Raw genomic sequence first — 14,815 nt, 5'->3', positions numbered from 1 at the left:
GCATCAAACATTGTGTTATTCTATTTTGTTCACAGAACTGCTCAGGACCCCTAGCTGTGGAAGAGGTCCACCATTGCAACAGATGCCACACAGAGCAGAAACGCAGCTTTATTCCTTTTACTGCTAACAGCTAAAGTAGAGCAGACAACCCTACTTATTTATACACTAAGTACACTATATATATAATCTACTGTATAGTTCTTTAAAATCTAATAAGGAGTACTGTTCTTTTACAGAAATTCAAGGCTAATTTATATGTGACAGTAAAAATATTGCTCAGTGCAGTGCTATGAGCAGCAAGGTTTGAATAGTTCTAGACCACTGTGTTCCCCCCTCCCCAAACAGGTATAGCACAAAATCATAAAATATTCCTTCATTTCTTGCTGGACTAAAAACGCTTGCCCAAAATGGTATGTCATGAGGAAAAACTAATGTTTTCTTCCTTCTCCAACAAGAAGGCCACTTAGTCCTTCTTGTGTCACCAGAAGAGACAAATATCTGCATCAGCCATTACTTTCACTCCATACCTTAAAAAACCAAACAACTTACCTCGACTTCTTTCACTCTCCCTTGCTCACAGTGGATATGTTCGCAAATGGTTACCAGATTTCCATCCTCTGTTGCCCCAACCTCCTCTGGGTGTGAAGTCTCCCATCTTCCACAATGCTCCAGTGTTCTGAGACTTCCATTCTTCTCAGCACCCTCTGCCTCCAAAACCTTTTCTCCCCCACAGTTATTTTTTCCTTTCCTAAATTCACTTCACTGGATCACTTTCAAAGCTTCTATACTTCGCTCTTCCTCAGAAATTTGCTATCTTCTCCTTTTTTTTTTTTAAAAAAAAACCAAAAAACCAAAACCCAACCACCCTGTCCATCTCCTCACACTTTTCCTCTCCCCTCACGTTATTCTCCCCTTGCCCAAGTGTCTTCACTGTTACTGCCAGCTGAGTTCTATATAATTCCCATTTCTCCTCCCTCACAAGTCTCTCTTCGTCTCCTCAGTATTAGTGTTCCCATCTCCCTCTATTTCTGTTTATATACCTTGCCCAAGTCCTTTCAGCCTGCCTGCATTGTGAATCAGGGTATCAGAATGTTGTGATAATGTTATTTAGACTTTGGTGTGCAAGATTCTTTTTGTTGATGTAAGCAAAGTTTGTGAAGATTGTGTGATGAATGTGTATTTTAATGATAACAGGGTAATGAAGCCTCCGGTAGCCTCATCCATCTGATTAGATTTCTTCCTGGCATTCTGTAACTCCTGATGGAGCCTCTCAGCATCTGCCATCCTTGGCAAGAACAGCCATTGAGCAAAGCTGCTCTTTTCCCTGCCCCGTTTTCCTTTCTTCACTTGCTCTTCCCATCCATTGCTATCCAAAAATGTATGGAGGAAGGGTAGAGGCTGTTACACAGACTGAACTGCCCTCCTTCCCAAATAATTACTCCTAGGAAGTAATGCACAGGAATTTTCAAATTCATGTTCCTTTGCACTACACTTTCTCTATTCTAAATCCAATGGAAATTAAGATATATCTGCTGTTGTTGCGAAGAACGCATACTCGTGGATTTATTAGTGAAACAACTATTTCACCAGCACTACAGATTCAAGCATGGAGAATGTGAAGTGGCACTATAGTAAGACTGATGGAGAGGCCATTTTGCGTATGTATGTGTGGGTCTCAAAGTCACAGAGAATCCCAGTGCTCACTGCAAGAAATAATTGTATTTGTCACTTCACAAACATTATAAGAAAGAATGCAAATGAAGGCAGTAATGGGGTTATAGTTACAAGGTGAAAAATCAATGGTTGTGCAAAGGAAAAACACAAAACTACTTAAAACAACCAAATCTTTTAATTAGAAAGCAACAAACATGCAAACAGCAGGTATAGAAATTTATTTGAACCAACGTTTTTACTATAATGAAAGTTACTTTAAAACATTGATCCAAGCTCCCACATTTGCAGGTTAAGGAAAATATTGCACTTTGCATCTTCTAGCACCCCTCATACATGGCAAAACATTTTAAAAACATTTTTGCTTATTTTACTTGCACACTCTCGCAAAGTCATGCACACAGTCATTCAAAAACAAAAGGTTAGGTTATCCAAAAAGCAATACCTTAGAATTGCACTAAAGCTCTGTAAGGAAAAATATAATTAATGTCTTATACAAATTCCATTAACATCTAGGTGCTTGCACACAACTGCCAGTTACTCTTCATCTTCATTTTCATTTTCCTGACCAGATCCTTCTGATCTGTCACCTTCCAATCGGTCTGTAAGACACAGAGATTTAGTAAAGAGAAATTCTAAAGTTTTCAGGTTTTGGCAAATATTTATAGTGTACTATCTCCCTGGGCTATTACACAACACACAGTGACTGTGGATTATGCAGTAAAAGGAAATCCATATGGACTGACAGCAGAGATTGGGTAGAAATGTTACCACAAGAAAGGAGAACAGGATAAAAGCCCTAAAGGATTTCCAGGCATAAAAGTGAAATTTGTGTACAAAAAGGAGAAACCTTGTAGCTGCTGACTGGCTGTCAGCACAGGAAAGATGAATGCAAGCATAATATAAAAAAAGAGATGGTGAATACAAGGGATTGAAACACTGTTCTGGGGAGCTAAAACTAGAACAGCTGCAGTTAGAAATCTGTATACTCCAGAAAACAGGAATCACTATCTGTCACTGTATATAGAGAAAAAGTACCTTTTGATGTAAATGTTTAGAGATAGGCAAATACAGAAATGTGTGAGGGAATGTGAATGACTCCAGATCTATCACTCAATCAACATGCAATGTCAAGTTAAGAAATACTCCACCCAGCCATAACACATATTTTTGCTGAAACTATTGTAACTCAAGTGTTGGGCAGTTCTTTGAGTATTTTACTCCAAAGAAATCATAACAAATGAAGAAAAAACCAAACTAATATATTCAGTTACAGCAGTGGCAAGCCATACCACTGGGCTGGACACAGTGGCATCCTCCTGGCTCTCTAATTGTCATAGATCAGCGAGAGGTGAAGGAGGAGCAGCAGTTGCTGCCAGGCAGACAAGCTCTTCAGAAGTCTCTCACCTGCTCTTATATGATTCAACGAAGCCAACATTCGTAACATAAATGAAGCTGGAACAGTAATAGTGTTTCTGGTCTCTTCCAGCATTAATTCATTACGTGTTATAACCTGGAGGCAGGGAAGGGGAAAAAACAGCATAAAAAATAAACACAAAGTTGTACTGCATTGATATGGGTTTGTAGATAAAAAGTTCTTACACAAAAGGCATTTACACAGTCCAAAATTACAATAAGGGAGCAATATTTTAATAATCACTATCAAATACAGTTGTACCAATTATATATGGTATAAGGAAAGTCAGACAGTGGACCCTGCCTACAGATATCTAATTGCCTATCTAAAGAATATTCTAGTAAGATCATCAGTCCATTGTCCACATGCATGGCAGATATTTAGATGAGCAACTGAGAAAAACTTTTGGAAAGTGCTGTTACAGATGGCAACAAAGTTCTAGCACCAGCACTGGCTAAGAACATGGGAAGGAAAAGAGATGAGGTTACCCTAAACTCCTACCTTCATGCTGCTTGAAACTTTTGGAGAAAATCCAAGGAACACAAGCAATTACTCTATCCCAGTTCAGGAACATTCTTCAGGCCCATAATTATTTCTAAACAGATCTACAACTTGCCTCTAAATTACTTGAAAGAGCCAGCTCTTACTGTCTTAGTTTCAAGGAACAAAAATTCACTAACGAATACTTTTAGCTTTTTTGCCTCCTTCCCTCCTCATCGTACTTCCTTGCCATCCTTCTTGCTTTGCTGTTAAGTTCTAATTCCACACCTTAGCTTGTCTCTCAGCTTTTAGGCTATGTTCTTTCATTATCACTAAGCATAAAAATTTATTGAGATGGAAACAAGTTCTGACCATTATTCAGTCCCTCCTCTCAGATCAGCTGCTTTAAGGCAGAAAAACAATGCATTTCTTTTCTCCCTGACCCTCCTTCTCAAGCCTATTCCTCTTATGAGGAACATGTTCTTGCAAATGTCTGCACTGACCTTCTCCTAGCCAAACCAAAACACCTCTTTTCTGTCATTCTCATTTATTTACCAGGCACTTTGCACAGCTGATCACTCCCTAAAAGCAAATTGAGAAGACAGCAGGCTGCCATTTTTTCCTCTTTCACCTCCTATTTCTCTAGTGCATCATCAGTAACACCCTTTTGACAGCCTGTTTCTGATGCTTTTTCTCTGTTCAGAGATTTGTTCCCATCCCCACTGTCTTCTCCTATTCACTGAGGTCATGGCCTGTCTTAATTTTAAATACAGTTCTATATCTATACTGAACTTTCCCCAAACACAATGCTTTTTCCCTAGACCTTCCTTTCTATGGAAAATTCAGTTTAGATAGGTTGGACACTTACTCTAGCCAAACTTAACATGGTGAAAACTATTTTATTTCTATGAACCTCTCCTGTCCTCTACATAGGTATTTCAATACAGGGATTAAATTAAAAAAAAAAACAAGAAACATGTAAAATTACAAACCACACCGTGATCAAATTTCCTGAAAGCTCTACATTTTTTATTAAAGAAAAAATAATTAAATCTCTAAATAATTTGTTATTATTAAGTGACAAAAGTATCAGTACAATAATTACTTTTAGCACGTGTTTACATTTAGCAATATTTCTAACCCCCAAAGGCTCCAAAACACATCATAGGGTAAAACTATCATACAATATAAAAAGAAGCATCACTTCACAAATGTTACTACTGCTAAAATAATGGGAAAGGTTCAAAACTCACAAGTGGATGCTTTGGGTTTTTTTCAGGGGGAACAGGGGGTGATGGGTAAGGGTTGTGTGTTTCTGTTTTTTTTAAAATATATATAGTACTAACACAGAGAAATAATAATTTTTTAAAAAGTCTACTATATCCCTGCTGTCCAAGAGATTGCACAAAAGAACTCCTAAACCACCTCACAACCAAATTTGCCCTAATATATTACTTATAAGAAAAACTTCTAACATTTTAATAAATTATGTAAATCACTAAAATATGATTATTCAGCAGTCAGCTATATGATCATCATAGGCCAATTGCTATGTACATTGTTATTGCTTTGAGGGTATGAAAACAATGTGTTACATAAACTTACATACAGACTTTTATAACTGATTGGGCTTGCAATGTTTGCTTTATTCCATGAAGTTCCCAATTTGCAATCTTAACCTTAACTCCCTTTTATGCCACAGAATATTTAATAGGATTGATTTTTGCGCTCTCTATTCTTCTGTATATCATTGTATTTCCTTTGGTTAATTCATTTGTTTAAAGAGGGGTACTACCTTCATTTATTTACTCCTGTCAGTTTTCCTTCTATATCTGACTGTTTGTACTTTTTCCAACTTTTCATGTACATGATACCTGATCATATCTTATTATTTCTAGGAGAGTTTATGAATAAAAAGTGCCTCTGTGTGCTGCCAATGATATGAAAGTTAGCTATTATAAAGTGCAGCTTTTTATTTGTAGCTCATTTATTGAACATCAAATAACTCTTAATTCAGTATCAGTTATTTGCACTAAAGGCTTTTATAGAATTGGAAGATGCAACATTACTGTGAAAATGGAAGAAAGGCTCTTACCTCATCTGCAAGTTTTCTGTTAAAAATCTTGGATTCTTCCAATGGCGACCAAATTTTTATATCATAATCAATACCCGAAGAGGCCAGAACTAGAAGTAATAGTAATTCTAAATTAAATGTGTTACGTCTTTACCAGTATTTTCTCCACTTAACTGGAGTTGAAGAAAAATGCTTCCCTTGAAGCATTTACTTGTGAATGTCAGTTCTCATGCTGGACATACAGCTATATAATTACTGTCTCCATATGAGATCTGAGCTATAGATTGTATATTTTCTAATATATATATGAAGAAAATACATGCAAACATCAAGACTCTCCTTTTTTAAATAAAAAAAGGCACCAGAATATACATAAGTTAGGAGCAGAAAGTAAGAACCAACCCAGACACTACTAATATATTTCTGCTGATCGTCTGAGTAAGTATATGCATTAATAACAAAGCCTTAGGATTTGTAGACCTGGATACAAAGCAGAAGCAAGATAATTTCAAACGTATTTTTACATTTGATAATTTCAGTGTATTTCATGTAAATTTATTTGTTATTCAAATATAAAGCAGCAATGGATGCTCTTATAAACACTTGTTAAAATATGGAAAACAAGAAGTTGCAGAACATCCTCTAGATCATCGCATAAAACATGTATGGGAATAAAAATTGCATAGAAAGATCTCAGTAGCTGGAAAATGGTACAAGATTAACTGTCCTATGAGGAGGATGACCTCTTCATTTCATTTTCAGTGTGTGACAGGGAGGCAGTCGCACTCCATCAAGAAATCAGTGAAGGTACAGAGCGTTTTGAAAGGGGCTTCCAAAAGAAGTGTCCAACCTAGCCACACACTCCAACATTTACAGGAACACAGTTTCAATTAAGCATTTAAAAGTTGAAGGCTTATCCAGTGTGGGGCAGTATTCCATGTTTCCACAAACTGTCTGAAAAAAACCCAGCCTCTTCTGGTATTATTATAACAACTTTATTTGCTTATTTATTTACAGCAGGCTGTTACTCTACAGCCATGTAAGCTATGAAAAAAGAAATAACACAAATACTTTCTTTGACTATGTCAGAAGCTGTGGAATGGTTCAGATTTTCCATCTACATGTTAGACGACATACGATTCCTTCTACTACTTTGGTCCCTCTTTTCTGTAAATATTTCTCCCTAAATACAAATTAATAGAATTTCTATGAATTTTATTCATCTAATCTCACAAAGCCAGTGAGACTGAGACACCCACTTCACTCAATTTTTTTAACAGAGCCAAGTAGAGACCAGATTCCAATATCAAATCCCAAAGCGTTGCTGGCATTTCAGTGACCCCATATTTCCCTCATTAGTGTCACGGAAGAGGGGAGCAAGAGATGGAGATTCTTCTTACTACATCTTAACTTCCTATAACTACTATGTCAGTAATGTTTTCATTCCAAGATCTTATTGACTAAGGAGGGTCATTAGTAAAAGACAAAATTAAATGCAGTATTATCTAATTTATAGGGGGAAAAGTGAACAATAGTTCATTAATCATTACAATGCTCTATTGAGCAAAGAATTTAAGATTGAGCTTTAAAATGCTTTACTACAGATAACCTGAACATGCAGACTGTGAAAAATTATCATCTTACTTGGGTCAAATGGATGAGGCTGAAGACAGTTCACCACATGATTATCAGCTTCCAGAAGCATGAGATGTTCAGCAGTATGTCGGTCCCATATGAAAATATGGCCACAGTCTGAACCACTCATGACGAAGTTAGATCCCCAAAAATTGGCTTCCTTTATCTGCAGTAAAAACAAAAATAACACTTACTTTATAAGACTAGCTTGGAAAGCACATCAAAGAGTATACTCCTGTTTCTGCAGCAAAACTGCCTCTGAAGTAAGAGCTCTGCAAATGCAGAAACAATATTTAAGAAAATTTAAAGAAAACATTTAAAGAAAAATGATCAAAAAAAGAAAATTCAGGAGGTTAAAGATCTCCAGAGCAAAGTGGCTGCTAACAGGAAAAAAAGGAGAGGCATCGGGGCAGACTGAGCAGTTTGGAAGTAAATGACAGCAGATTTGTCACTTTCCAAAGTGACGAGAATGATACTGGAGACAGGGGTATGTGAAACAGTTTTTGGGAAGAGTCTGGTAAATTAAAGTGAGTGACAGGCTAATCCCTGGTGGGGATTTTCCATTTACACAGGAAGGGGAGATGAGACAGAAGCTTATGAAAACTGGGAGGTGGGAATTAACTGGGTCTGACAGATAAAAAGGAGTCATGAAATCAAACTTCGGAATTTTTTCTCCCCCTCTATAATCAATCAGATAAGAACTAAGACTTCACAGTCCAAGGCCAAAATTAAAGTTATAAGCCACTGAACAAGGAAGGCATCCAGGCAGAAGTGACCCTTCAGCTTCAGCTATTACAGTAATACTAGATAGAAGTAGAAGCATCTCTCCCTGCAACTGGAACCAATAATATCACAGTTTTCTTGACACAGCAATGATGCATTCTATTCTATTTGGTTGTTCCTATCAGTACTTTGTTGAGGTATCCAAGCACCTGGGCAAAATGTTTGAAGTGATATGGCTAACATTTGTCACGTATTGGTAGTGTGTCCATGCTATCAGCAAAGAGTATGTGTAACGCATGGACTATTGATTATTTTTTTAATTTTTTTTTAAACACACATGTTGCTGTGTATAAATTTAGAGAGCAAGGTAAAACCTATCTTGCAAAGGCAGTGAGCTGTTTGAGGGCCTACTGTTCACACTGAAGGTCATTCTAGCATCTTGGGCCAGTTTATGGCATTTTACTTTGCACTGACTAGACTAGCATCACACAAATTATATTAATTTTTAAATCGCTTACTCATCAGAAGTTATAATTGGATGACATTCGGTTTTGGCCAACAGCTAACTCCTTTGTAACATTATCGATAACACAGCAGTTTGACCCTGGATTATAATTAAAACATTCAAGGAAGACTTCTCTGATTTGAGAACTGTACACTTGAAGGAAGAAATTCTATACTCTGAGAATAACATGGTAATAATTTTTACTTGAAAGATGCATAAATTACTGAAGGATTTTTCATAAACCATAAAAGATGGGAGGAAATTCACAAACACAGCAATGTGAGTTAAAGTGTGCACGTCTGTTTGTGAGTGAACACAACTGGGCTGGACATGCCATTGACTAAAGGGTACTGCAGAAGCATCCAAGGTCCTTGAGAAGGCTTCCAGAAAATGAGCCACTTCTCACTGCAACTGTATGGTTTGTTGCAGTGCCTCACAGTCAGTGAAGTGACACAGACAGGGGGCACTTGGGCTTTCCCCTTCTGGCAGGCTCTCCAGGAAGCTCCGACAGCACTGCGGGAGGCTGACGGAAGGCTTCCTTTGGAGCAGGGGGACCATCTCAGTGGAGATGGCCAAGGCCTCCTGTCGCATTCTGCCTTTCGTCCCCTGCCATCAGCGCACAGCCTTCTCTCCAGCCGATGAAGAGAGGAACATCATCATCCTTGGGGTAAAAGGAAAAGGGGGGTTTTAGGGAACAGTATGTTGATGCTCTAGGCCAGTATACTATATAATGGTTTATTATATCACCTATTTCCCTTTTCTGGTGTGAAGTGCTATAATTCAGCAGGTATTTAAACCTACTGTCTTAAGCTCCATAAATAATCATGATCTCAACAGCATTGTTGTTCTGGATACGCATTTGCTAACAATGCTGTGAACACTTTTTTAATGAAGTGGACATCTCTGCCCTCAAAACGGCTAGACTGTCTTGTCCCTGATTCTGAGAATTAAAGAAAATAGCAGATATAGTCAATGACAAGATAGCTAACTTGACACGTACGTGACTTGGAAAGTCTTTGGGAGACAAACGAGCCAATAAATTTGAACTTTTTTCTCCTCTTCGTTCCCATCCCTCTCCCCAACACGTGATATTATCATAGGATTATAAGAATATTGTATTATCCGATAATCATTTATACATATTAGTTATATTTTTGTATGGATTAATACATTTATTGTTTATACTAGACTATACTACTTTTATTTCTTAAATGTTATTTATTAATAAATAATTACTTGTGTAGTAAATGCTGGATTATTTATTAACTGTGTATTTACTAATTCAGTGGGAAAACCCAGACTCCTTGAGTGTTTCATAGATCTGCAACCTCATGAGTTTTGGAACTGAAGGCAGCTGCAGCAGTCTGTCCTATGAAACAGAGTACCATTATAATGTAAATGATCATGTAAATGACAGAGAAGTTGCAGGCCAAGAAAAAGTGGCAATAGTATCAGATATCCTTTTCCTTGAAATATAATGTTGATATTATTCTACACCTGTTACATTCAAGATACTCTTATGATTACAGCCTGAAAGAATGTGGCTTATTCAATTTCTGAGCCAAAAAAAGCCACCCTAGAATATTTTTTTTCAAGAAGCAACTATTAGGTTTGTTAAATGTAGAATAATAGTTCCATGCGAAGGCTTCTCTTGCCCTCCATTCCTAAAAAGATAGAACCCAAACAAAGCCAAGCAATTAGTCTGAGCAAACAAGAATGGGTCACTTCCTTCACAAATGATTAGAACCTTCTTCAGGAGTCACTTTTGATTTTAGAGTAGGACATCAAAATAACCATTGTTAAACTACTGAAAATAGGAACAGGCTAGGCAGCAGTATCTTCCTCCGTTGTTGTCCTACATCATCTACAGGGTGAGAGGTTAGGTGGGTTGGCAGAGGGAGGAGGGACGTTCCTTCGAGAACAGTCAAAACTCAATCACAAGATGTGAACTGAAAGCTCCACAATAGTCTGATGTTTGTGCTGGAGAAAAAAGTCTGGAAATTAAAAATGAAATCCTACACACAAGATTATACTGTGAACAGTTACCAGTACCTCTTACGAACTCTTTAAATTGACATACACTGGGCAAAAGAGATACCTATGTACACAGAAGTTTCCTGTGCAGCAGCTTTCAGAGTTCACACAGATGATGTCTAATGTTTGGAGTTTAGCATAAAATATTTTCCTAATTTTTGGCATTTGAGAATATCTCCAGCATAAAGGACAGAATTTCCGAGTTTGAGGCCATTTACACAGAATCCTATTATGGAATTATTTTCCAAAGCGCTAAAGAGGACAGTGCCTGCATCCTTATCTTTCTTTTTGCATAGTTTTCTCAGAAAATGCACTGGTGAAAAGGACAGAGACATTGTCTTGCTCTGTGCTTTGTCCCAGCTACCTTGATTTAAAAATCACCATGATAAAGAATGTTAGTAAGCCAAACGCTTACTGCTGTTAAGAATATGTACTTTATTTCCAGCATGAGTATGTCCCGTTTTAAATTTCAGGCTTGCTAGATCTTTACCTATAGAATATGTACCAATGATTGCAGTCAGTGCAATGAAGTCATCCTGATGTCTAAAAATAAGCCAGAGAAACTGCATTCCTGGATTCTGTACTGAAAGACATGTTTCCAAAATATTCACCTTTTGGCAGCTTTTGTCTTGTAGCTCCTCTTAATATATATTTTTCATTATCTTGTTAGAAGTACATCTAAATTACCTCCAATAATAAATAACTTTATATTTAATTCTCAATTATGACTTCTTCCTGCTTCCTTTGTATTCTCTTACTTAACTGCTGATTTTACATTTCTAATATTCATAAAACCTAATTTTAGCACCACATAAATTAATAGAATTGAAATTCCCATTTAAAAATTTTGTTTTCAAACTCATATACACAGTTGCTTCTACTGTACCCATACACAACTTATCCCATTTACTAGTCACACACAGACGTTCTATTGAAGAAAAGGGGGACTCGTGATTAAGGGTAAATGGAATAGAGGAAGAATAGCATATCTAAGAAAAGAAATAAGACTAGGACTGGATGGAAAAATAGTGAGGAAGAGACAGTAGAGACAAAGAACTGAAGGCACACGGCAAAAGACAAATTTTGAAGAAAAAGAAAGGGAGTTTGGGCTCACAAGAGCATTTTTTTCCTCCAAGACCTAAAGAGAAACAGGAAATCCCACCCCCCATCATTCCACTACCATCACACCCCTTGCTGCCATACTTTCAGGTCTGTTTCACAAAAAGCAGTAATACCTAGGACTCTAATGACATCATTCGAGTGGTTACGTGGGAGGGATCTATGTGATGGACATAAAAACATTCCAACCCTGCCAATGGTGCAACCAAACATCAATATAATGCTACTTATCTTTTGCTTTCTAACAATATAAGAATTACATTTAAAATATACTTATTAAAAAAATTGTACAATTGCCAAATTAAGATCTCAAAAGTAAGAAAGTACCAGAATTATTCAAGTTGCCTGCATAACCTTAATTCATTCTCCTTTTTGATATATATATCTGTGTATGTATTAAAATAGTTCATGTTTGTGTAATTGACAAGACAACTTTATCCCTGGGCTGCTCAGGTGTGTAGGAAACAAGGACTCTCTAAGCTGTCTCCTTCACAAACTTAAAAGGGAAATACCATCAGCCCTTGCCTTGCGGGAAAGAGGGTATCGATCAAAAAAATAAATTAAAACAAAGTTTGCTACCATAGAAACCAACAGGGAAAATTATATTGTCTTTCATTGTATGCATTACTTGTCATAGGTGTTCATATGAAACAAAAGCAAAACCACAAACATATATCCCAAAGAAACCAAACAACAAAATCCATGAAATAATCTGTATAATAACACGCATGCAAATGGAGACTGAATTAAGACCACTCAGGCAAGCTTAGTTTTAATGTCTCTTAACTACAAAGTGCTTGATGCTATGACTTTTAAACTAATGGGGTTTTGAGCAATTAAAATTAATTTCTGAAATACAGTGCAAAACTCCTTGTCATTAATCAAAGCTTATTCTAAACCTTGTTGCTTATGTAGACTGAAATATGCATTTACTGAAGCATTTTCCCCTGTGTAATCAAAGCCCTTCACACAAACTCTAGAAAATTGCTTTTGGAGGTAGAGGGACTATTCCTCAGATCATCTGCAAAATAACGCCCATGCTACTTCTACAAAATACCACCTAATACCCAGAACTTCACATCTTCAAAATAACATAAAAAGTGAAAAAAGAAATAGGAAGGAAAACAGCATTTGTTTCTCATGCACCACTGCTTTACAAATACAGTAACTGCATTTTTCTTAAAATACAGTACTCTGTATGAAAGAGTATCTAGTAGTTAGATTTCAATTTTATAATTATTAAGCATTATTTCCTCTTTTTTAATTCAGTGATGTCAAGGCTTTTCAAAATTATGATTTAATCCGCACTTTCCCTTTCAAGCTGTTCAAAATTATTATTTAATCTTTAAAGAGCTTGGAAGGGAAAGTGAGTATTAAATCATAATTTTGAAGGTAGGCACATTTTATACTAAAGCTGACAGACAAAATGAAAAAGAAGTTAAGAAAAATACCCAAGATTTCAAAGGAAGTTAAGGGGAGAGAGACTCTTAAACTCAAGAAAACTTAAATGCCTAGCATGGTGACACAAGAGTCACACTAATTTTAATTTTCATTTAGAGCAAATTACATGGCTTCCAACCAAATATGCAAGAAAAAGTGCTTACGATACATTACAATATCCATTTTGGCAAGCATATCAACGTGGCAGCTACACTGACTCAGTCCATAAAATCTCTACCGTTCCCAAAACAAAGAGTTTGTACCATTGTTCGGGAGTTCCGATGACCTTTATAAACCATCTTTATTAAAGGACGTCTAATATTCAACGTTTCCAGTTCTTCCATTTCTTTTCTTTCTTTCCTCCTTCTGAAGAGCTCCTGAATGCGGGCAACAGCAGATCGTCTATAAATTGCAGACAAAGAGAACACTACTGAGAGTCCATCTCTAAACACTGAAATGGGCTATCAAAAAAGGACTATAAAGTAATAATTAGGCACTCAAACACACTCTCCATAAGTTGAGAACAGACATCAACATTATCCCAAATGTAAAGTTCCAGACTTTAATTTTTCCAACCTGGCTTAGAACAAGAATAGCATGCAAGACAGTGGAATGTCAAGTGATGCAACATCTTATTCCTCTCTGAAGAGTAAACTTCAGCTGTTGGCAAAATTCACATGCTATTTCATTCTTCGGTGCTAGAGATATCCTCCACCCATAATGAGGTAGCAAAATTCTGAAGTAAAAAATCTATGCCAAACCAGAAGTTTTTTAAAATTTAAGAAGTTATTAAGGATCTATTGCACCTTCCAGTGTGATTTGGTTTTCCCCCAGAATTTCATTAAATGTATTTCTCTTCACTATTTCTGTATGACAAGACTCAAGATTTAGACAGCTTTAAAAAAGTTCCTACTAAGGCAAGAGATGATTTAAGATCAATTATTGTAGCAACTATCCCATATGTTAGCAGTGAGGGATACAGCAGAAGATTTCCTAGAATAACAGAAAAATTAGCTAAATTATGTATTTTGTTTTATGAATGTTTAATTCCATGAATCCACTTTTGATTAATCTGTGTAAAGACCCTGGCGCCAAATTCTTCCTGTTTAGTTCTAGGTTTGCAGATCCCCATAATTCCAAACTGTCACATCGCAGCACCTGCGCCTAACTCTTTTTCTTTTTTTATTCCATGGCAGGGTTGATATTAGTTTTGAGGTCCTGAACACAGTCCAAGGGGAATGTCACTCTCAAGAAGGAGTAGGTACAGATTTTAGCAGAATGCAAGCAGTCAAATTATTACAGGAATTTATGTGATCCTGAAAAGTAAACTGAGCCAGAACCGAATATATTTGCAACCTCTGTACACTACTACCAGAAAGCTAGTAACCTGAATTTTTCTACAAGTAATGTGGTATGGTGTTTTAGTCACTGATCCTGGAGACTCCTGTGACAAGTCCTCTTTTCCAGAAAAAAACCCACCAGGTCTCATAACTAATTGTCTCAGCCAGTGGTCTGCTTAGATTTTTGTTTCATATTTGTCATAGGAGAAAGTTGGACCAAAAAAATTAAAGTAAAATGTTATCCTACAGCTAGGCAAAAAAGGAAAATGAATGCAAGTAATAAGTCATTAATACAGATTTAAAACAAAACAAAACCCAAACCAAAACAAACCACAAACTGTCATAGTAAGACAGATGATCTAATACAGCTAAGCTTT

The 14,815-nt window shown here is 36.6% G+C and overlaps 1 protein-coding gene across 8 annotated transcripts in view; it reads right to left on the bottom strand.

Annotated features, from left to right (window-relative positions):
- Positions 1 to 1,830: 1,830 nt before the first annotated feature.
- The window catches only part of DCAF6 (DDB1 and CUL4 associated factor 6), a 91,624-nt gene continuing 78,639 nt past the window's right edge, over positions 1,831 to 14,815 (bottom strand). For 4 of the 8 annotated variants that reach the window (XM_069785463.1, XM_069785469.1, XM_069785464.1 and 1 more), the window contains 5 exons: positions 13,362 to 13,500; positions 7,287 to 7,443; positions 5,664 to 5,752; positions 3,079 to 3,184; positions 1,831 to 2,273 (listed from right to left, as the gene is read on the bottom strand). In XM_069785463.1, the coding sequence (XP_069641564.1) occupies positions 2,209 to 2,273; positions 3,079 to 3,184; positions 5,664 to 5,752; positions 7,287 to 7,443; positions 13,362 to 13,500 (556 nt within the window). In that variant the 3' untranslated portion in view covers positions 1,831 to 2,208. Of the gene's footprint in view, positions 2,274 to 2,302; positions 3,185 to 5,663; positions 5,753 to 7,286; positions 7,444 to 13,361; positions 13,501 to 14,815 lie in introns of those variants that run through there. The other 4 variants (XM_069785462.1, XM_069785465.1, XM_069785466.1 and 1 more) reach the window with 2 other exon arrangements.

This window comes from Haliaeetus albicilla, chromosome 6, assembly GCF_947461875.1.
Source record: "Haliaeetus albicilla chromosome 6, bHalAlb1.1, whole genome shotgun sequence".
NCBI classification, from domain to species: domain Eukaryota; kingdom Metazoa; phylum Chordata; class Aves; order Accipitriformes; family Accipitridae; genus Haliaeetus; species Haliaeetus albicilla.
The sequence above is the reverse complement of the archived record's forward strand: the minus strand, read 5'-3'. Positions and strand labels throughout refer to the sequence as shown.